The sequence below is a fragment of the Bos javanicus genome, chromosome 19 (genome assembly GCF_032452875.1).
Source record: "Bos javanicus breed banteng chromosome 19, ARS-OSU_banteng_1.0, whole genome shotgun sequence".
Classification (NCBI taxonomy): domain Eukaryota; kingdom Metazoa; phylum Chordata; class Mammalia; order Artiodactyla; family Bovidae; genus Bos; species Bos javanicus.
In genome coordinates this window covers 9785979-9808514 of record NC_083886.1, presented here as the reverse complement: position 1 = coordinate 9808514, position 22536 = coordinate 9785979, and the positions used below count along the sequence as shown (strand labels likewise).

Here is a 22536-nt window from a genome sequence, read left to right as displayed (position 1 = left end):
CTCATCCTCTGTTGTCCCCTTCTCCTCCTGCCCCCAATCCCTCCCAGCATCAGAGTCTTTTCCAATGAGTCAACTCTTCCCATGAGGTGGCCAAAGTACTGGAGTTTCAGCTTTAGCATCATTCCTTGCAAAGAAATCCCAGGGCTGATCTCCTTCAGAATGGACTGGTTGGATCTCCTTGCAGTCCAAGGGACTCTCGAGAGTCTTCTCCAACACCACAGTTCAAAAGCATCAATTCTTTGGCACTCAGCCTTCTTCACAGTCCAACTCTCACATCCATACATGACCACAGGAAAAACCATAGCCTTGACTAGACAGACCTTTGTTGGCAAAGTAATGTCTCTGCTTTTGAATATGCGATCTAGGTTGGTCATAACTTTCCTTCCAAGGAGTAAGCGTCTTTTAATTTCATGGCTGCAGTCACCATCTGCAGTGATTTTGGAGCCCAGAAAAATAAAGTCTGACACTGTTTTCACTGTTTCCCCATTTCCCATGAAGTGATGGGACCGGATGCCATGATCTTCGTTTTCTGAATGTTGAGCTTTAAGCCAACTTTTTCACTCTCCACTTTCACTTTCATCAAGATTGGTCATGGTAATGCATAACTCTGTGAAGACACTAAAAACTACTGAATTATACACTTTAAATTAAATGGGTGAATTGGATGGTATATGAATTATATCTCAATAAAACTGTTACCCCCCAAAAGAAAAAAATCAAACTGCATAGGCATGATTCACCAATATATAAATTCCAGTATAATCTCAGTCTGGTGAGATTTGTTTGGGAAAAACAATGAAGCATCTACCAAAATTGGTTCAATTCAACATCTATTTGTGGTGTACCTACTGAACAGCAGAGTTTTTGGCTTTTATTTATTTAAGAATGTATTTACTCATTTGGTCACACTGTGTGGCATGTGGGATCTTAGTTCCCTGACCAGAGATCGAACCTGTGCCCCTTGCAGTGGAACCTGGGGGGTCTTAACCATGGGACCACCAGGGAATTTCTAGGTAGAATCTTAAAAGAGTAGCAAGCGGCCAGGCTTTGTGCTGGAGTTTGAGACTCAGAAGCAGAAGACTCATGGGACTTACCTGGTGGTGCAGTGGTTAAGAATCTGCCTTCCAGTGCCAGGGATGCAAACTCGATACCTGGTCAGGGAATTTAGATTCTAGAGGCCGCAGGGCAACTAAGTCCAGGCACGGTGACTAGTGAAAGCCTGAAGGTCACAAGGAAGCCCGAGTGCAGCCAAAAAAAAAGAGGAAGACACATGCCATGATGCCGTCCAGGAGCTCAGACAGGTCAGCCGTTTCAGGGCTGTTAGCTCACTGCCGTCACAGAAGGGAACACAGGGGCTGTGGGAGCCTGGGACGCGGGCATTTATGCATTCCTTCTAGAAGGCTTCCTGGAGGCCCCCACTTAGAGCAGAGCAGAGAGGGATGAGGAGGTGCGTTAAGTGGCAGAGGGCACGGCAGAGAGAGGGTGTTGCAGGCAGAGAGGGCAACCTGAGCTGCAGGACGCAGAGCAGGCCCTGCACGGCGTACTGGGAAACCACAAGGAGTCAGGAGATGGAGGGAGGGCAGATGGGCAGGTGGGCAGCATGGAGCCACTAGGGGCCAAGTAAAAGGAGGCCCCGAGCGGGCACACTCCCTAGAGTGCAGAGCGACCACGACAGAGGTCATCCGCAGCTTCCAGAAGCCTGATGGGAGCCGGGAACCAGGAGATGGTCGTCAGGGCCTGTTTTAGCAGAGGAGCAGACTGTCATCCCCTGGACTGTCTGTCCCACCACTGGTTACCTGCCCCCCCCCCCCACTGAGCTCCCAGGCCGTGGGACTTCTCTGTCCCCCTGGATCACCCCGCAGAACTGGTCTCACCCGCTTGGTTCCCTGGAGTCCGGCCGTCACTTGATTCCCCTGGAAGCCAGCTGCCGTGTGGGTGGAAGCGGGCAGGGTGGGGAGCAGGCTGCAGGGAGGGGTCTCCTTTGTGTGTGTGGAGCTCACACACATGAAGGGGTCTCCTTCATGCTCCAGATGGAGGTCTAGGCCCCCCACCCCACCCCCCGCCACCTTCTTGAACTGAAGGTGGAGTTGGTTCATCCTGGAGGCTCCTGGGAGGGGAGAGGGGGAAGAGAGAGGCGAATAAAGGAGCCCTTTGCTTCTTCACAGGAGCAGAGCTGTAGGGGTCCCAGGTGAGGGGGCAGGATGGAGCTGAGGGGGCAGTGGGGCAGGAGGAGTTTGTAGCTGGGGGCCATTCAATGGAAGATTCTGAAAAGTATTTACACCAAAGCCTGTGAGCTATAGAAACACCCACTCCATCTCTGATACAGTTGGGGGCATGATTTCTGTTTCACTGGAGCAGCAGAGGGGGTGCTGGGAGGTTCAGTAACTTGCCCAAGGTCACAAAGCGGGCTTTTGAGACGCAAGAGTGGCTGGTTCTGAAGCCTGCGTGGAACAGGATGTATATATACAGGACTGGACAGTCTCAAAGAGCCTCCCAACTGAGCCGAACCAAGAAAGGGCTGCAGGCATGCAAGCCATCAGCGGGCCCTGAAGGCAGCAGGAAATGAATGCTTCAGAGCTCCGTGTCCATGAGTGGGCTAAATGGCCAGGTGGTCCATTGATCCATCCAACCCCCAGATTTCACGTTGGGTCCAGCATGCGTCCAGAACTGTTCATAGCTGGGCTGGTAGGTTTCCAGTTGCTGGGACTGGAAAACTCAGATAAGTCATGGCACTTGCCCAGAGGCGGGGAGAGAAATAGACGTGTAACCCACACACAGAGGTAGAAGTGAGCACGGCCCTCAGTGAGAGGACGTGTGAGAGCTGGGGCTCTGGGGGTGGGAGCGGGCATCACAGCGAGACAGGTGTTGCCTCAGGGAATTCACCCCAGGCCTGGGCTCTCAGAGCTGCATACCTGGGGTCCCCAGCACCCCAAATAGACCCCTCTCTGCTCCCTCACTGAGCACTCAAATGGAGGCACAGTTGCAGAGGGCCAGCTCATGGACATCATCCAGGACTACCTGGGGGGCAGGTTATAATCAGAAGGTTGCCTGGCACTTGATCAGTTAGAGCAAGTGGGGCTGGTCGGAGCTGATGTTTAACCGTGACAACTAAGAAAGGATGGCTCACTCATCTCTCTGCAGGATGAGAATCTAGAAACGCCTGGGTGCAAAGCTCTGCACTCGCTGGCACCTTACAGATGCCCTGCCTGAGGCTACAACACATAAAGTTTACTGTGTGAGACTTCCTTTCCCCATGAGATGAACTGTGGCTTGGAGACTCTCTTTGGGTCTCTGCTTTCATGACTAAATGATGTGTTTCTCTGTCTAGCTATCATTGCTAGTTTAACTCCTCCAGAAAGTTTTTTTTTTTTTTTTTTTGAGCAAGGAAGATTTTATTCAAGACTATTGAAATTGAGTTAAGACTATTGCAATAGAGGAGGGAGATTGGATTCAACACCCTCGAGGCAAAAGGTGGAGGAATTTTAAGCAGTGGGGTAAGCTGATGGTGATGTACTACAGAACTTTCGGTGGGGGATTGATCAATGTGAATAGGACATCAACATTTGTTAACTGTGTGTGTCTGCTCAATCCTGTCTGACTTTTTGTGACCTCCTTTGACTGTAGCCCACAAGGCTCCTCTGTCCATGGGATTCTCCAGGCAAGAATACTGGAGTGGGTTGCCATTTCCTACTCCAGGGGATCTTCCTGACCCAGGGATCAAATCTGCATCTCTTGTGTCTCCTGCATTGGCAGGCGGATTCTTTACTACTGAGCTACCCTCAAGAGAGATCTTGATTCCTGCCTTTGCCAGCACTTCAGGAAGACTGGAGGCCGGACAGTTATCATCATAGCAACACACCCCATAACCACCTCATCGAACGACAAATTCATCAAACTTACCCATTCATGCACATCCTTTGCTTCTTTTAGATATGATCTTTACTGCAATTGTTGGTGAAAGCTGTCCCGCACCTAGACTTCCCGTCCCCTTGTATAAAAAATTGCCTCCTTTAGCATGAAAAAAAAAAAAAACTTCAGATCATACAATTTTGTACATATGTGCTTTCAAAAGCCTTCAATAAAATGCTCAATTTATAAAAGAAAACTGTAAGGTAAGTGATTTATAATACAATGATGTAACTTTATATATAAACATTTGGGAAAGACTACGGCAGAGGACGTGACCAAGCGGTCAGATGCACTAAGAATTGATGCTTTTGAACTGTGGTGTTGGAGAAGACTCTTGAGAGTCCCTTGGACTGCAAGGAGATCCAACCAGTCCATTCTGAAGGGGATCAGCCCTGGGATTTCTTTGGAGGGAATGATGCTAAAGCTGAAACTCCAGTACTTTGGCCACCTCATAGGAAGAGTTGACTCATTGGAAAAGACTCTGATGCTGGGAGGGATCGGGGGCAGGAGGAGAAGGGGACGACAGAGGATGAGATGGCTGGATGGCATCACTGACTCGATGGACGTGAGTCTGGGTGAACTCTGGGAGTTGGTGATGGACAGGGAGGCCTGGTGTGCTGCGATTCATGGGGTCGCAGAGAGTCGGACACGACTGAGTGACTGAACTGAACTGAACTGAACTGAACGGCAGAGGATGTACCCAAGCGGTCAGACGCACTAACACGTGTAGTCACCCTTCAGGTGACACTGCAAATGCAGACTGACCGGTTGATGGCTGGCCTTCGATGGCTCGCTTCTCTGAACCGGTGAAGCGCTTGGTAAACTTCTGAACGAAGCAAAGCATGCTCTCCTCTTTGTTGCACAGTCGTTACCTTCCTGCCAAAGCTGTGAACTGAAATTCTGCAAAACATACTTGGAGCGGATTGTAAAACAAAAGTAGACCAAAGTCCCAGATAACTACAGATTGGTTTCTCATCTACATGGATATCCTGGGGGACCCTTTGAGGCAGCACCCACATTGTGTGGGACCCAGGTCAAGTCATCCTTATGCGGGACTGTCCTACACATCATGGCATCCACAGCTTAGGCCCTGTTTGCTAAGGGGCAGTGGTGCCCTGTGACCACCAGGATGGCCCACAGATTTCCCAAATACCCACATGACAACCTCTTGGAGGGCATCGGAAAGGGCAGTAATATGTTTGAGGAGCAGGGACATGGTCGGGCTTGTAGTGCTGCATGCCCACTCGGGTAGCTGTTGAGGGGTGGGCAGAGAGAGGTCACTGGAGGCTCTGGCAGAGGTGCAGGCAAAAGGTCAGCAGGGGGAGGGCACTGGGGCAGGTCTCCGGGGCGCAGCAGAGCCTGGCACACCCTGTGGGCTGGGAAGCCTTCAGGCCCACAGACCACTGATCCGTGTGGGAGGGGGCAGGCAGGGCTGGAGCAGGCAGGGGTAGGAGTTGGGCTCTGGTAAAGGAAGAGATTCACTCTGGCCTGCAGTTCCCCAGAGCTGGGACCACTGGGACCGTTGGTATCAGAGCCCTGAACCATCAGCTGCCCCTAGAGCCCCACACCAGCTGCCTGATTATTGTAGCCTCAGCTTGGACACACAGCCTCACTTCCCAGTGGAGAAGAAAAGGATGCCAGACAGAGGTAGATGCAGCTGCCCCTAGGACTCCGAGCGGCTGCAGTTCCTTCCTGTCTCGGTCTGCAGGCCCCGCCGTCCTGCCCCTGCATGTGGCACCTCTGCGTCTTCCAGGGCCTGGAGTACGAGGACAGCGGGCAGAGGGGCCGGCTCAAGGAGCTCTCAGGCTGGATTCCCAGGCTGGCCCTGCCCCGCCTGCCTGACCTAGCCGGGCCCCACCTCTGCGGGCACGGCGAGGACGGTGTCCAGCCCCAAGAGGCCCGGCTTTACAGCCCTTACAAATCAGAACTTCTTGCTTCTGACTTCTTGCCCCTGTTTCCCCTTGCGGGTGTGTTCAAGGAAATATCTACAGTCAGAACTTACGGAAAGACAACTTAAATCTTTCTTGAGGTGCTTCAAAAAATTCCAAATGACGATTCTATTTAAATTTTCTTGAGAGAGAAAGCGAGCTTGGAAGGCTGCATAGATCTTAGAGCAACCTAACGAGGGAGGTGCTGTTGTCTCATTTCTTACCCACACACACAGATACAGACACACTACACACACACACACACACACACACACACACACACGCACTTCACAGTTACTGCTCTCTCCTTTCTCCTTCTAATCCCAGCTCTTGCCGGCTCTTGTCTTTCTCCCCACCCCTCCCTTTACACATCAGTTCATTTCTCTTTTGTCTGTTACGGGGGCTCCTGTCTTGGGCAGGACAGTTCTCCCCTCACTCCAAATCTGCACAGCTGAGACCCAGACTGGCAAAGATGCCACGCTCCTTGGAGGGTGTGGGAACAGGCAGGCACTCAGAAGAAAGGCTAGCTTTTTATACGGTCATTCATTGACCGTGGTGACGTCAACCTCAATCGGGTTAGACTTCCTATGACACCACGTTTCCACAGACCCTGGACACACACCAACCTTCCTATGCCCTCACAGAAATAGCCACACATGCTGCTTTCCATAATCCCCTTCACCTAAGTCTCTCGTGGGCATTTTTACATTTCTTCAATATCAAGTACTGATATTCATAGCCATGACTCTGATTAGTGCAAGACGTCAAAGCACCTTTTGAATCATTAAAGAAAGATTAAATTACATTCAGGATAGTTTCAGCATGAAGTGTAGCTGAACTAATTCAGATTCTCTGAAAATTGGCAATATGATAAATTGCAACTTTACACAAGCCAGAGTGTTCAGCAGAGCTGGGCCACTCTAAGCCGTGAGGCCACAGGAACCCGTAAACACACAGGAAGGTCTGGGCAGGAGACAGAGCTGCAGCCCCAACCAGCCAAATGCTGTCACTACCCCGTAAATCTCCCGGAAACTCAAACAGCCGTTAACATTTGCTGACGCTGTAAGTGATGCTCTCATAATCACTGCCATGGGTTGGCCATGGACAGGGTCATTTGGTTAATGCAGGATTCCATCTTCATTGCTCTGTAACTAGTTCTTAATCAGCAGTGATTGTTAAGCTGGGATACTGTGGGCTGGCTCTCCTGTTCTTTCCTCAGAGAGTGCCCGCTGACATGTCACAGCAATTAACCTGCGGGAGAGGTGGCAAGGGCAGCCGGAGAGCCTGGCGGCTTGGTGCAGCCCCAAGCCTCTTCCTCTCCCCAGCAGGGGCGCTCTGACCCACAGCCACCTTCAGAGAGTTGCTGGAGGGCATCGGCAGATGAGGGACCCTCTCAAAGAGGCATCTATTCCAACTGTTGCTTTCGACTTGCCCAACAGTTTTAATTTTGCTTCCCTGGTGGCTCAGATGGTAAAGCGTCTGCCTGCAGTGTGGGAGACCTGGGTTCGATCCCTGGGTTGGGAAGATCCCATGGAGAAGGCAATGGCAACCCACTCCAGTAATCTTGCCTGGAAAATCCCATGGACAGAGAGGAGCCTGGTTGGCTACAGTCCATAGGGTCGCAAAGAGTCGGACACAACTGAGCGACTTCACTTTCACTGTCTTTCAGGATGTAGAGGAGATGATGAATCATCTAGCTATTATGTAATCAGTTCTGATCATCAAAGAAAAATTGATTGGAAGTGATAAGAATCTTCGAGAGGCTTCCCTGGTGGCTCAGTGGGAAAAAAATTTGCCTGCCAGTGCAGGAGATGCAAGTTTGATCCCCAGCGCAGGAAGATCCTGTGTGCTGAGGGACAGCTGAGCCTGTGAGCCACAACTGCTGAGTGTGTGCTCTAGAGCACCCCCAGGGCTGGGGGACAGCTACTGAGCCCACGTGGCCCAACTGCTGACGCCCGAGCGCTTAAGAGTCTGTGCTTCACAACGAGAGAAGCCACCGCAATAAGAAGCCTGCACGCCGTAACTAGAGAGTGGCCCTCGCTCTCCACGACTAGATAAAAGCCTGAGCAGCAACTAAGAAACAGGCCCAGCACAGCCACAAATAATTAATTAATTAAAATAAAAAAGAGGACCTTGGCAAAAGTGTCTTTATAATATTATATAGTAAGAGCAGAGATATATAATGTAAGAGCAGAGATGGGGAAGTCTTAACTTTCTTCTTAAGGGAAGGCAGAATATAAAACATTCAGAAATAATATATAGTCATTTCTCCACATTACAAGATTTTGAAAGGGAAGATGAGGAGAGAAGTTGGGTGTTCCAGGATTTCCCAGGCAAAGATCCTGGCGTGGGTTGCCATTTCCTTCTCCAGGGCATCCTCCTGACCTAGGGATCGAGCCCACGTCTCCATCTCCCACATTGCAGGCGGTCTCCTGCATTGAAGGTGAATTCTTTTACCACTGAGCCACCGGGGAAGCCCAGAGAAGCTGAGGGAGCTATTAAAAATGCACTTTTGGTTGGGCAGTCTCCATGAGCCTCTTGAAGAAGACATGGGAAATATTCCTCAAGATCCCTGTGATGGCTCTACAAGTTTTCCAAAAAGACTAAACACGACATTTTTAGCAGCTGTATAAAGCAGCAACATAAAGCAGCAGCTTTTTAGCACCCTAAGTGAAAGTTGCTCAGTCGTGTCTGACTCTTTGTGACCCCATGGACTGTATAGTACATGGCATTCTCCAGGCCAGGATACTGGAGTGGGTAGCTGTTCCTTCTCCAGGGGATCTTCCCAACCCAGGGACTGAACCCAGGTCTCCCACATTGCAGGCGGATTCTTAACCGTCTGAGCCACAAGGAAAACCCTTATTTTATAGCAGTAGGTACTATATGGCTGTGGTTCAGTCACTAAATTGTGTCTGACTCTTTGCAACCCCATGAACTGCAGCATGCCAGGCTTCACTGTCCTTCACTATCTCCCAGAGTTTGCTCAGACTCATGTCCATCAAGTCGGTGATGTCCATCCAACCATCTCATCCTCTGTCTTCCCCTTCTCCTCTTGCCCTCAGTCTTTCCCAGCATCAGGATCTTTTCCAACAAGTACTATAGCTACTCGCACTTTCTGTCAGACTAATGAGAGTAAATTATTTTACTTCCCACTTTATTTGTGATTTTGAGCATGTTTTCACATGCTTCGTAGGTTGAGCCATTTGGATTGACTCTTCCACAAGTCACCTATTCCTGTCTTTTACCCATTTATCTATTGGGTTGCCTTTGTCTTATCAATTCATATGAACTCTATGTATACTAATCTTTGTCCTCTACATTGGGAAAAAATGCTTTGTTCCCAAATCTGTCATTGGTCTATTTTAAATTTAAGTTTCTTTATCACATGTAAAGTTTAGGGTTTTTAGTGTTAAAGGTTTTTATAATATATTTTCTTCCATGGCTTTTGGATTTTAGGTTAAAAGCCCCTAGATTATGAATGAATGATGCAGATTTTCTTGCAAGAATCTTTTTTCACGTTTTACATTTAAATCCTTAATCCATCTGGAATTTATTTTTATGAATAATGTAAGTTGGAAGTCAACTTCTATTTTGCTCTCATTGAAAAACCAGTTGTGTTTGTATTCTATATTATGTAATCTATCCTTTTTCAACAAAATTAAACTACTCATTACATTAATCATATGCTATTAAATTCTTCTATATACAAGATCTATTTCTGGATAAATAATCCTATCTCACTAATCTATTTGACTTTTTCTGAACTTTTGCCACACTGATGAGTAAAGTGACTTAGGTAATCTTGACATCCAGTAATACAGATAACATTTATTATCCTTTTAAATACTTTTCTTGCTATTTGAGGGTCATTTATTCTTTTTTGTAACTTGAAGATTTATTTAAACAGTTAAAAATTCTGTAATGGTTTTTATAATTGTGTTTTCAGTACAGTATATATAAAATTGGGGAGCACTGATGTTTTATATCTCTCCATTCAAGAATGTGATCTTCCCATTTTTTCAGATCTTGTCTTATGGCCTTTAATAGTACTTTATAATTTGCTTATTACAGATTATATTATTTTCTTATATAATTTATCCCTAAATATATATTTTTATTTTCAATATTAGGTACTTCTTATTGGATAGAAGTTCAACTGATTTTTGTATATTTATCCTATAGCCAGTCGCCTTACCAAAGTTTTACACCAATCTCAGTAGCAATTTTTTTGTGTTTTCTAAAAACTTGAAATTTCTAGGAATACTGTCATATCTTTATCTTTTCCTCCTAATGTTTATATGACTTTTTTATCTTATTGTTTTCTCTAGATCCTCAAAGATAATATTAAATACTTACAGTGATAGCAGCACCTCTACAAGCGTTTTATTTTAATTGAAATAGGTTTGGTGTTTCACTGCTGAGGATAATTGCCGTTGGGTTGGGTAGATAGTCTTATATAGTATGTAATTCCTTTCTGTTGTAACTTTCCAAGATTTTATTAGGAATAACCATTATATTTTCAAATACTTTGTTGAGCATACTGTTATGATCCTATTTTTTCTCCTTTATCTTGCCAATGTAACAGATTATGCTGATAGTTTTCTTAGTATTGAAATATCTTGCAACCTTGAAATAAATGGTACTTAATCACAGTATATTACACTCTTGATATATTGCTGGATTTTCTTTGAGAACACTGTATTTAGAATTTTTGCATCTGAGCTCCTAAGTCTGTAGATGTATTTTTGGTCTTATATCTATATTGGGTTTTGACATCAAAGCTATGTTAGCTTTATAAAACAGATAGAAGAGCTTTTTATATTTTTAAAATCTTCTTAAATAGTTCAAAAACATTGGAATTATTAGTTAGATGAAACTCATTTGTAAACCCATTTGTACCTAGTCTATATTTCAATATTATATCTTTAATTACTTTTTTGCTATCTTCTCAGTATTAAATTTATTTTGACTTTCTACATCTCACCAGTTTCAGTAACTTATATAGCAGATAGGAAATTTTCAAATTCATCAAAATTTTTAGATTTGTTGTCATAAGTATTCTTTTCTGTTACTTGTGGCTGTTTCCTTTCTTGTTCCTTATGTTGTTTATTTTTGCTCTTTTCTCTCGTATTTAGGATGATTTGTCTATTTTATTGGCGTTAGGAAATATCCAACTTTTGGAGTTATTTATCCCTTCTATGCCTTTGTTGTTTTCTATTTTATAGCTTTCAGCTTCTATCAGTTGCATCATTCTAGTTTTTTAGGCACTTTTTGCTAGGTTAAGATGAATAACAATATACCATTTTTCCACTGAAGGCATTTTAAAGCTATGCATTTTCCCGAGTACAGCTTTTGCTGTGTGTTATAGGTTCATGGATGACAGAGGATGAGATGGCTGGATGGCATCACTGACTCAATGGACATGAGTCTGAGTGAACTCCGAGAGTTGGTGATGGACAGGGGGGCCTGGCGTGCTGGGATTCATGGGGTTGCAAAGAGTCAGACACAAGTGAGAGACTGAACTGAACTCAACTGACTGATAGGTTCATGTATAATGTGCGTTTTTTTGCTGCTTTCTAGACAAGTTATGTTTTCTTTAATTTTCCTCTTTGATCCAAGGACGGGATGTATGGCATTGTGCTTCTTAATTACTGTGGAACTATAATGGTTATAGCCATACTTTGTTTCTAATTTTATTGGATTATGATAACGGAATGTACACTATAAAATTGCTACTTTTTAAAGTTAATTAATATTAGTATTAGTAATTATTGTTCACAATTAATTAATAATAACAATACTTATTATTTTGGCTGAGTATTGATTATTGTACATATGGATATAAAACAAAAATGTACATTTTTTTAAAAGATGCTACATGATCTTTTGCTAATTGCATTATTCCTCCATGTCTTTATTTTTGTCTGTTGAAAATATCTAGTTCTGAGAAAGGTGTACTAGAATCTCCTTGGCAGTGAAAGCTCAGAGTCCTAAGCACTAAATCGCCAGGGAATTCCCCAATTCTTTAGCTAGAGTCTTTTATCATTACAGAATACTCTGTGGAGTGCTTTCAAAGTTAAATACCACCCTCATCTAATATTGGCATTTCACTTCGTGCCCTTTTTTGTTTGCATTTGCCTATTTCCTCTTTGCTACCCCTTTGTTTTCATCTTTCTTTATCATTTAAGTGAGTTTTCATAATGGCACATTGCCGGGTTCTGCTTTTCTAAACACATCCCTCTGTTTTGTAGTGGCAGCAAATTCAATCCATTCTCATTTGTTAGATAACGATGGATTCCCTTGACCAAATTCCTTACTTTGCTTATTATACTTGTATTTATCTTAACAGTGGCATTTCTTGTTTTTCCAAGTTTTCGCTTAGCTTTCTATTCTATGTATTTTTCTATTCCTCCCTGAAGTTTGGTTTTCTCTGTGATTGATATTTTTCTGCCTCTTTTGGGGTACAGTTCATGGGCTCAGGCAACCAGGCATACTCAACACTGGTAACTGACCTTTGTTACCAGGCTTGAGCCCGGGGGCAGGATGTCCTGGGTTCTCAGTTCTGCCACTCAGCAGTAGTAGTGAAGGTGAAGTCGCTCAGTCGTGTCCGACTCTTTGCGACCCGTGGACTGTAGCCCACCAAGCTCCTCCGTCCATGGGATTCTCCAGGCAAGAATACTGGAATGGGTTGCCATTTCCTTCTCCAAAGCAGTAGGAGAACCATACCCAAATCACCTGCCCTCCTTGAACAGGAAAACATGGGCAGTTGGTGCTCCTGCTTCCCACTTTCTCCTTAGGCTTCGGACTAGGTTTTGGGCTGAGCAATCAAAAATGATCTGAGAAAATGATCTTTTCCATGTCTTTGGCCCATTCCTCTCAGAATGCTAGGAAGCCATTTCTCAAATACGCTCTTACAGGTCTTCCATTTCTGTGGGACAGCAGGGTTTATGTTATACTTTCCTTCTCTCCTGTCCTCAGTATAACAAAACACTGCAGAATGCTGAGGCTTTGCCTTTGGACACACAAGAGGTGGGCTAGATACCAAACTCTCCTGTCTCCAGGCTTAAATAAAGAGGGGAACCTTCTACCATCTTTTCTCAGCACTTGGTGTAGCAGAAATGTCCATATGATAAAGCTGGAATAAACAGGAGACAGGAAATTGGAAGAGGGATCCACAGAAGACATGCCCTGGGGACTACGGCTTATACTCAAGGTCTTGAGGAAGCAGCTACAAACCTATACTTCATTGCTTACAAATCACCTTGCTGCTGCTACTGCTGCTAAGTCGATTCAGTCATGTCCGACTCTGTGCGACCCTATAGATGGCAGCCCACCAGGCTCCCCCATCCTTGGGATTCTCAAGGCAAGAACACCGGAGTGGGCTGCCATTTCCTTCTCCAATGCATGAAAGTGAAAAGTGAAAGTGAAGTCGCTCAGTCGTGTCTGACTCTTTGCGACCCCATGGACTGCAGCCCACCAGGCTCCTCCATCCATGGGATTTTCCAGGCAAGAGTACTGGAGTGGATTGCCATTGCCTTCTCCAACAAATCACTTTAAAAGCCAAGAAATCCGTCTGGCTCAGATCTGGTTTAGATCATGCCTTGAATGCTCCCACCAGGTCTTGGGACTCTCCCTCAGCAAACTGAATCTTAATTCTGTTTTCTCTCAGCCATGAGAAGTATCTGTTTCTACATCTCTAACTTTCTGATTCTACAACATTCATGTCATTAGGCAAAACTCTGAACTCCTCGAGGGCAAACGCAAGGTTCCTTCAGCCCCTACTCAAGAGACACAGAAGTTGGTTCACTGCCGTCTCCTGCAGGCAGCTGAGAACTCACTGAGGCCAGCCACTTCAACTGTGTGAGTGAGCCACCTCAACTGCTCTCAACTGCGTGAGCCAGCCACCTCAACTGCTCCTGCACACTTCCGTCTGAGTCCTGCGATGTCACAGGGCCATGGTGCCTATTTCCTGCTCACCCATGGGTTCTGAGGTGCTCTCTACCTGCTCTTCCACTGCAATGCTTTCTTATCGCGTCGTAAAATAGTTGCACAATGGAAAAGATACATGTATATATATACTTATATATATATATGAGTGTGTACAGCAGAAAGTAACACAACATTGTAAATCAGCTATGCTTCAATAAAATAATCACCACACATACACACACGAAAGTTCCACAGGCTCCCTGGGGACAGGGTGAGGGCTGCTTCTATGCTGGAGGCCCCGTGACCCGGCTGAGGGGTTGACGTAGGAGGCAGATGGGCCCCCTCAGGGTAAAGCAATTGGAGATTCATTCTCTACTGACCCAAACTCCAAGACGAGAATAGCAGGACAACTAAGGGAAAAGGCTGGGCCCTCCCCAGGCCACGTACCTCTCATTCCCAAAGTCAGGAGGACTGCCCCTCCCCCCTGCCGCCACCACCACATATGCATAGAAAAGGCTCCTTGCAGGCCAGAAGAGGAGCCGTGTGAATGGATGCTCTACCCAGATGCCACTGCGGTAGGACCCATCTTAGCTAAGAGATGTGTAAGCACATGTGGGAGGATCCTGAGATATACCAAATATGGACTGTGAACAAGGCAGATTAGAATGACTGGCTAGAGGAAACTGGAAGAAATACCCCATAATAGTGTCAGGGGAAGCACACTGACTGAAACCGCCCTCCCTGGCCAGGCACCATAGTAACTATTTGCATGCGTTGTTTTACGACAGGAGGTCCTGGTAAGGAACACGGAACTAATAAGCCTCCACCAACTGGAAGAGTTCGGGAAAGGTTAAAAGGAGACACCACCTGTCCGCTCACCTCCCAGAATCCTTCTCTCTGGCATCCATCTTGGCTGAACAAGGCTGCACCACCAGGACGGACTCTGAGTCAGAATGATTGGCTAAGGAAACCCAGAAACTAATCCCATCACCATAAAACCCGAGCCACGTGGGAGAGCTGTTCTCCTGGGTTCCCTTACCCTACTGCTCTCCACCTGGGTGCCCTTTCCCAATACAATCTCTTGCCTTGTCAACGCATGTGTCTCCTCGGGCAATTCATTTCCGGGTGCTAGATAAGAACCCAGTTTCGGGCCCTGAAGGGGTCCCCCTTCCTACAACAATAGTAATTCAAACTGCCATGAGGATGCGACTCAGAGACTCACTCTCCCGGAGTCCGCTCGTGTGTCTACCCAAATGTACTGTGTGTGTTTCCCCTCTTGATAAATACTATACTTGCTACACTACCTTCCATCTTTGTGGAAATTCTTTTCAGCAAAGCCGAAGGGCCAGGGCCCTTGTCACTGACCACTGGGTCTAGTGGATAGGATCCGGCGCTCTCACCACCGTGACCTGGCCTCAGTCTCTGGCTGGCAATCTAGGCCTTGCTTCAAGCAGTTGCAGGCTGAGGCCACCCAAGATCAGGGTGACAGGAGGCAGGTGTGACCAGTGACACCCTCCCCTCCCCAATCCCCAGCTCCGCTCTCCCACTGAGCCCTCCTCCACATGGGTATTGTATTTGTATTGTTCAGTTACTCAGTAGTGTCCAACTCTATGTGGCCCCATGGACTGGAGCCCACCAGGCTCCTCTGTCTACGGAATTTTCCAGGCAAGAATACTGGAATGGGTTGCCATTTCCTACTCCAGAGGGTCTTCCCGTCCATACGTGAAAGAACATCAAACAACTCTGTTCAAAACAGTTTATTTTATTTTATTTTTGTCAGACAAACACATTGATTTCTGGACCACAGTAGAGGATGGAAACCTTTCACAAACTTATTTATTTGAAAATACAAATATAAAATTATACTTTCCACATCTGTGATGTGAGAGACTGCCATCCACATAGTAATTTTTTACAACAGGGCTTTAAGAAAGCCACACACAAAGACCTGAAAGATGCTTGAGATATATATATATATAGATACATATATATGTATATATATAAAAAAAATACTCACTACCAAAGTTGTCATCAGTTTCATACTAAAGTATAAAAGTAAGGGTGAGGTCAGCCACAGTGCTAGGGAAAGTTTTATTTAGATACATTGATGTCCACATGAAACGCTTAGACTTGCATCCTATTACATATGGAATTCCGAGTTTACAACACACCATGAACGGCAGATTGGCTAGCCCACGCTACTCAAAGGACACTCACAGATTCCACAGAGGATGGTACAGTATGTACAGAATACAGTAGCAGAGAGCCTTCTGGAAGGCTCTGGAAACTTTTGTCTCTCAGTCTCCATCCCCAGCCCCCCACGTGCCCCTGCCTCCTAGGAACAAACTCCTATCTGAGACAATACATTCTGATTATTTGATAGCCAAGTGTTTGGATTCAGGTTGCTTCCCCAGAGGGGTGGGTTTTTATGTATATATTTTTGTTTTAGTTTATTTACTTTTTTTTTTTTGGTTAAAAAAAAGAAAGAAAACAAACATTACGGTATTAAAGTATTGCTTAACGTACAGCGTCTCCTTGGGTAGTGTCTGTGCTCAGGACGGGGCTGAGCTGACTTCTGCTTCTTTTTGTTTGGAGTGGGGGGCCGGGTGGAGAGGGGTGGGGGGAGCCTGCCAGTGTCTCTCTTCCATGTGCTTGCCTGCATCTGTCCCTCTGCCCCCGCCCTCAACCCCCAACCCTGCTTCAGCCTTCCTTGGAAGATAGCCTGGCTTGCGAAGCACATTCAAGAAAGAAAAACATTCTTCCCTCCCCACCCAACTCCCCAGCCTCCCTCTGTCCCTGTGAGCCACTCCCAACCAATAGAGAGAAGTATGAGTTAGTGTTTCTTTTGTAAACAATTTCATATGCAATATAATACAGAAAGCATGGCTGACCTTCAATTAAAAAAATGTAGTAAACTATATTGCTTTATTCTTGATTATGCTGCAGTGAGTGAATGGCAGAATGAAGCAGTGTGGGTGGGTGGTGGTGGCTAAGTCCCTAGCCCTCGTTTGCACTAAAGATCAAAATAGGTTTTGTTTTTCTATTTGGAACCAAAAAAAAAAAAAAATTTTTTTTTTTTCCCAAAATCCCCAAATGAAAAAGAAACAAAAAAAAAAAAAGAAAAGAAAAAACCAAGAAACAAAACCAAAACAAAATTGAAAACAAAAACTGAACACCTTTCAGGTCATTAGAACCAACAATTACCCAATGATTTTTATACTAGTCTAGCAAGATGTGTGTAACATTCACTGGCTGTGAATTGCTGTGCAGTGAAACATTAAATTGACAGCAATAGAGCCATGCTACCTTAAAGTCCAAGCTACGAGTTCAAATTAAGATGAAGGTTATGAAGGAGAGAAACGCAAAGGCCTGTTGGGACTTCGTTTGAATCAAGCCCATGAACGACTGGGATAGAGTGAGGCTGTCTGGTTTTCCCAGTGGGTGTGAGGAAGGCCACAGACCAGGGGTGCAAGCTCCTGGAGAGGAGACCCAGAACTCGGTCATCCCCGTCAGCTCCACGTCCAGGGAGAACCAGGAATCGGTCCAGGAGCTTATGTGCCCACTCTCCCCCGAGTGGGAGGAGAGGAGTCTGGGGGCCCCAGGCAGATGGATCTAGAAGCCAGAAAGTCACCCGGTGGCTGCTTTATGATTCCGGGGAAAAGCCATCAGCCAAGAGGGTTTCTCCCCCAGGGAAGGCGGAAGGTGGTTCCCATGTTCGCCATTGAGCTTAACTGACACAAAGACAAGGCTGAACATCAGTGCTAAAATAATTTACAAAAATCTTTCAAAATGGACTTCTAGATGAGTGGGGGACTAATGTGAACCTTAACCTAGGTAGCCACATTAAAACATATCAGATTTCCACGAGATTTGTGCTATGGGCTACTGGGTCTCTTCAAAAGGTATTATAAACATCTAAAACATATTCACACAGATTATCAATTTCTTCTGAGCATTCTTAAAAAAATATTTTTTTCTCTTAGTAAAATCATTTTAATATACCATGCCTCCCTCTTTTAAAAAATAAATTAAAAAAATCCAGTTTTGCATATCTAGCATTAGCATTTAAGGTAGTATGGCACACCCCTTCACAGCTGGGGGGGGTGGGGTGGGAATCTACAAAACGCCGTAGAGTCTACCGGCATCTGAACATCGTGAGACCTTGGGTTAGTTGAAACCACATCAGATCAGCAAAAATAAAATGAAAACTTGAAATTGAAAAAAAAAAATGAAAGGAAAAAACTGCCCCAAAATTATTAGCATTTTTTTTTTCATAAATAAGAGAAAGTTCTATCCTTACTGGTCCTAAATCTGAATAACTATGTCTAATTTTTTTAAACCTTAATTACGTTATACCTATCAATATGTACTAGAAGAAAGAGGAGAAAAAAAGTCACTACACTAGTACCAGGACAGCACGCTTACAAGATAGCCATTTTATACAGTATTAACAGACAATGATCAACAAAGAGTCTTCTATGAGGTGATGGGGGATGCAGAGAAAGGAAGGCTAGTACAGTACATCACCAACATGGACAAAATAGTAATTAAATTCCCTAGTCTAGACACTGAATTTCTGGGAATTTATTGTCTCTTTTTTTTTTTCTTTTTTTTAAAATAAAACTTCTATTTTGTTATTTTATTACTTGAACAAGTTTCGATATTTTAAAAGCGCCCAGCATTTTACTTAACCTGGTTGTTTGGAAATAAAAAAAGAAAGAAAGAAAAACAAACAAAAAAACAAACCTTCACCAAACAACCTAACATTTTATTGGAAAAAACAAAGAACATGATTTAAAAAAAAAAAAAAGATGTTTCTGTTTAATTAGAATTGAAAAAGGCTTTTTTTCTTTCTTTCTGAGTTAGCATTTTGGAGCCTTTTGCTTGAAGATGCTTTTACCCTACCATGTCTGTGAATGTCTACATTAGTCTACTTTGTTAGTAAAATTTATAAAAATAGGAGTGCAGCAGCTCTTTATAATAAATGTCGCATTCAGTGTCTCATACTGGCTGTGCCTTAAGTACCAAATTTATAAACGTAACAATTTAAAAAATATTAATAAAACGTCAATATCACATTTTAAAAAAGAAAAAAATATATATCCACACTACAATATGTTTTAATGCCATCTATTGAGTTGTACTTCTATAGTTGCTGTTGCCGACCTATTACCAATATTAAAAAAAAGTTAAATTAAAAAATATCCTTCATCATAAGTATCTTTCCCCAACTGAGGACCATATATTATAACAGCCAAATGTTAAACATGTGCAAACAGGAAACGGTCAGTTTTTCCCACCAGTCACAGTGCAGCGATGTTTATACTTTTTACTTTTTAAAATTCTGTTTACATCTACAATAAATTAAAAAAAAAATTCTTTCATAGCCTCTCTGGTGATACTTGCAGCACTGAGGTATTAAAAAAAATATATAAACCAAAAGGTTGCTTTCCTAATTGGTAAATAGAAAGTGAATGGAGAAAAGATTTCATTAATGCAGGCTTATCCACTCCTGGCCCATGGGTCCCCGGAGCTGGGGGGCGGCTGGGGGGACAGGGGGAGGAGAGAGGCAAAGTGTCCTAGGGACCTTTGGAGGTGCTGAAATGATTGGACAATAGAAAATGATCAAATATTTAAAAATTAAGACTGAAAAAGAATGTCCCCCCACCCCTCCCCACCCAAGCCAAACCTGGTGTGCTTTGAAACATTAAATATGTTAAATATTAAAATTGTAGCTTTGTTTTTAAAAAACGTCTTGGGAAAAGCAGTTTTTCATATTTTAAATAAAAATCTAACTAGACGGTAACGTTGGAAGCTGTGCACAGACGAGAGGTTAATATGCTGGTATGACACTAATACAGTTCTTAGGTCTATCACACAGACAAGAGGAGCTAAACAGTGTTCTAACCTGTCCTGGGGTCGGCCTGGCAGCTGGGTGTTCATCCGTCTCAGTCACTGACTCGGTTACCATTCCTCCCCTCCTCCACCCACAGAGCATCAAACTGCCTGGGACCGACTCCCTCACAAAAATATTTTTGATTCTCTCTTTCTTAATAGTTTCTATGTAGTTAATGGAATTGTATTTACAACATTTCTTTTTTAGAATTCACAATTGCAAAAAACCTTATAATATCACCTCTTTCAACAGAAAAAAAGCACTTATAGAAAAGGAGGACACGCAAAACATTGTCGTCCTTACCTTATTGCCGAAAATAGATATACTTAGGTTAACAAAGAGACGCCACAAAAAAAGAACCGCTAGAGAGTCTGTTCATTAGCCTACTACATCCATCTCACTTCTTATACAATGCAGAGTAGAAAGTTGATGCCCACCTCCCGCTCGGCACTTCACAACCTTGCTTCTCTGTGTGTGCTCAAATTCTGCCTGAAAATTCATACAGTCTCAGAATTGATACCAAAATATTCAGAGTAATATTACCATCTCAGCATCCTTGAAAAGTGAGAACAGAATTAAACAAGCCAAAAAAAAATTGTTTTAAGAAAAAAATAATACCTTAATATAACAATTATACTATGGTTAGCTTTTAACTAGATATTAAAGCTATATGACTACTGGACTAAGTCAAAATCACTACCAAATGTGATTCAAAGAGATTTAAAAGGAGAAGAGGGAAGAGAGAAGAGGGAGGGAAACCATCAAGAAAAACAAAAACAAAACAAAACCAAAATCATGGGGTATATACACATTTAAAAGCTGTTGTCTTATATTACAGCAGATTCGTGAGATGATGAGATGCAGTCAACCCTCGATCCGAAGTGAGCCATCTCTGGTTGGGACGGGGAGTGAGGCTGGTGGGGGAACAGGTCTGATGACATCACCTAAATAAAGGGCCACTCAGAAACTTCGCCCAGTCTTGCCTGGACATCCAGGTATGCTCTGCAGGGCACAGGAGGTCGAGGACGTCCGGAAGAGAACACAAAGTCGGGGTGGGAGGAGAAAGAAGCAATGTCAGGCAGGCATACTGTTTACTCTGAACTTTTTAACCAGCATTTTCAGAGTATGACTACTTTGGGCTACTGAGGATGTTTGAAAGTGGCCAGGCTAATAACAGCTGACTGGGGTCACAGCCTGAGCCGAGCTTGATGCTGGGGAGAAAGAGGGCAGCTCTGTAGCTCATTTTGCTGGCTTGCTAATTTGCTGATTCGATACACTATGGTAGAGTTCTTGAGGCAATGGTGGAAACTGGGGTCAGCAGATGTGGTCACGCTGGGTTTGCAGCTGGAACGGTGAACTGCAGAGTGACTAGCACTGCCTTTTCTGGTTAAGAGTCTGTTTTCAAACATTAAACTAAATGTTTAAAAGTGTTTGCCTTTAGGAGACGCCCGTTAAGGACTGTCCGTAACTAAAACTGCAAATTTCTACTTAAAAAAATCATATTACATACAAAAGACTCAAGGTCAGGACGCTTGTAAAAACATACACAACAAATAATAATCAGCTTTGGTCCTAGGAAATGAGAACAGGCCCAGGATTCACAGACTTGTTGATTGATTCTCCCTGAACTGACTGGGAGCCAGGGCCCCTCCTTTCAGGGATGGTGCTAAAGGGCTGAGGGTCATCTCTGCTGGGCATAGACTGTGTGTATGTGTTTTGGGGAGGCCGTGTGACTCAACTGGCCCACTTAATCATTTTGGAGGGGGCGAGTGGTTAGCTCCACTCTCTAGTCTGTTCCATCCTTTCGAGTCCTAAAGCTGGATGCGGGAGGCTGGGCTGCGAGCAGCCTCACCTCCCTCCACCCACAGGGAAGCTCTGCAGAGGAGGGTGGGGCTGGAGGCGGCAGGGAGCCCTGCACCGTCCGGCAGGGAGGGAAGAGGCACTGGCAGCTGTCTGATCCCCGTGTCATCTGACCCCACAAGGGCGGGAGCCACCTTTAGCCCCCCACGTTCTTGGGTCCATCAGCCCGCCTTGCTCTCAGAGGAGCCTAGCTTTGCTGGGACCCCTAAACCCAGTTGAATTAGTCGTGAGTAGCTCTCCTTCACACTGTTAGTGGCCTCTGGCTCTGGCAGGCCAGCAATGGCTGGGTCAGTGCTGGAAGGGAAGTGGAGGCGAGGGGGTGAAGAGAACTCACACACGGGGTTTATTGGGTTAAGAGAGGCAGTTGCGTTAGTCGAGGTGATTCCTTAGAGCAATATTAGAGAAATCCAAGAGATGTACGGAGCTTGGCTCCACCTGGTCCCCCAGTTGGGCCCGCACTACTGGGTCCTGGCTGGCTCGGGGGCCTGGAGCAACCCTCGACAAGAGGAGCGTCCTGCTGACTGCAAACCAAAGTGGCAAATCCATCTCAGCTTTGCTTCTCCCAGAGGGACAAGTGCTCATGTCCCAGCTGGGATTTTGCAAGCAGGATCCACTCCCAGGCCTCAGCTGTGGCACTCTCTCTTCCAAAGAAACAGACTCTCAAGACCCAAAACCAGCTAGCTCACACGGGCCACGCTGCGCTTCCACGAGAGAACCCCCTCTCCCTTCCTGGTGCTGTTCCGGAGAATGAGGGATACCCGTCTTCAATGAGAATGTGGAAAGAGGCTCCCTCACTGACTGCCCCAACCTCCCCTCTCCTCCACTCCACCCCTTCCATATCCCCATCAAAGTGATTTAAAAAATGTTTAATTAACTTGAGCTCAGTTTAAAAGGTTAGGAAACTGGCAGGGATCCAAATCCATGTAACGCAGGTGATGTCGTTAATTTAATTTGCTTTTCGTGCGGTAATCTGGATAATTACTCAGTAGTTACTGGCAAAAATGTTTTCTTTTC

The 22536-nt window shown here is 44.8% G+C and overlaps 1 protein-coding gene across 9 annotated transcripts in view; it reads right to left on the bottom strand.

Moving 5' to 3' along the window:
• Positions 1-15512: 15512 nt before the first annotated feature.
• The window catches only part of MSI2 (musashi RNA binding protein 2), a 404970-nt gene continuing 397946 nt past the window's right edge, over positions 15513-22536 (bottom strand). For all 9 annotated transcript variants that reach the window (XM_061390051.1, XM_061390045.1, XM_061390043.1 and 6 more), the window contains one exon: positions 15513-20664. Coding sequence is in view for 1 of the 9 variants with exons in the window: in XM_061390044.1 (XP_061246028.1) it covers positions 20623-20664 (42 nt within the window). In the remaining 8 variants the exon portion in view is untranslated. The remainder of the gene's footprint in view (positions 20665-22536) is intronic.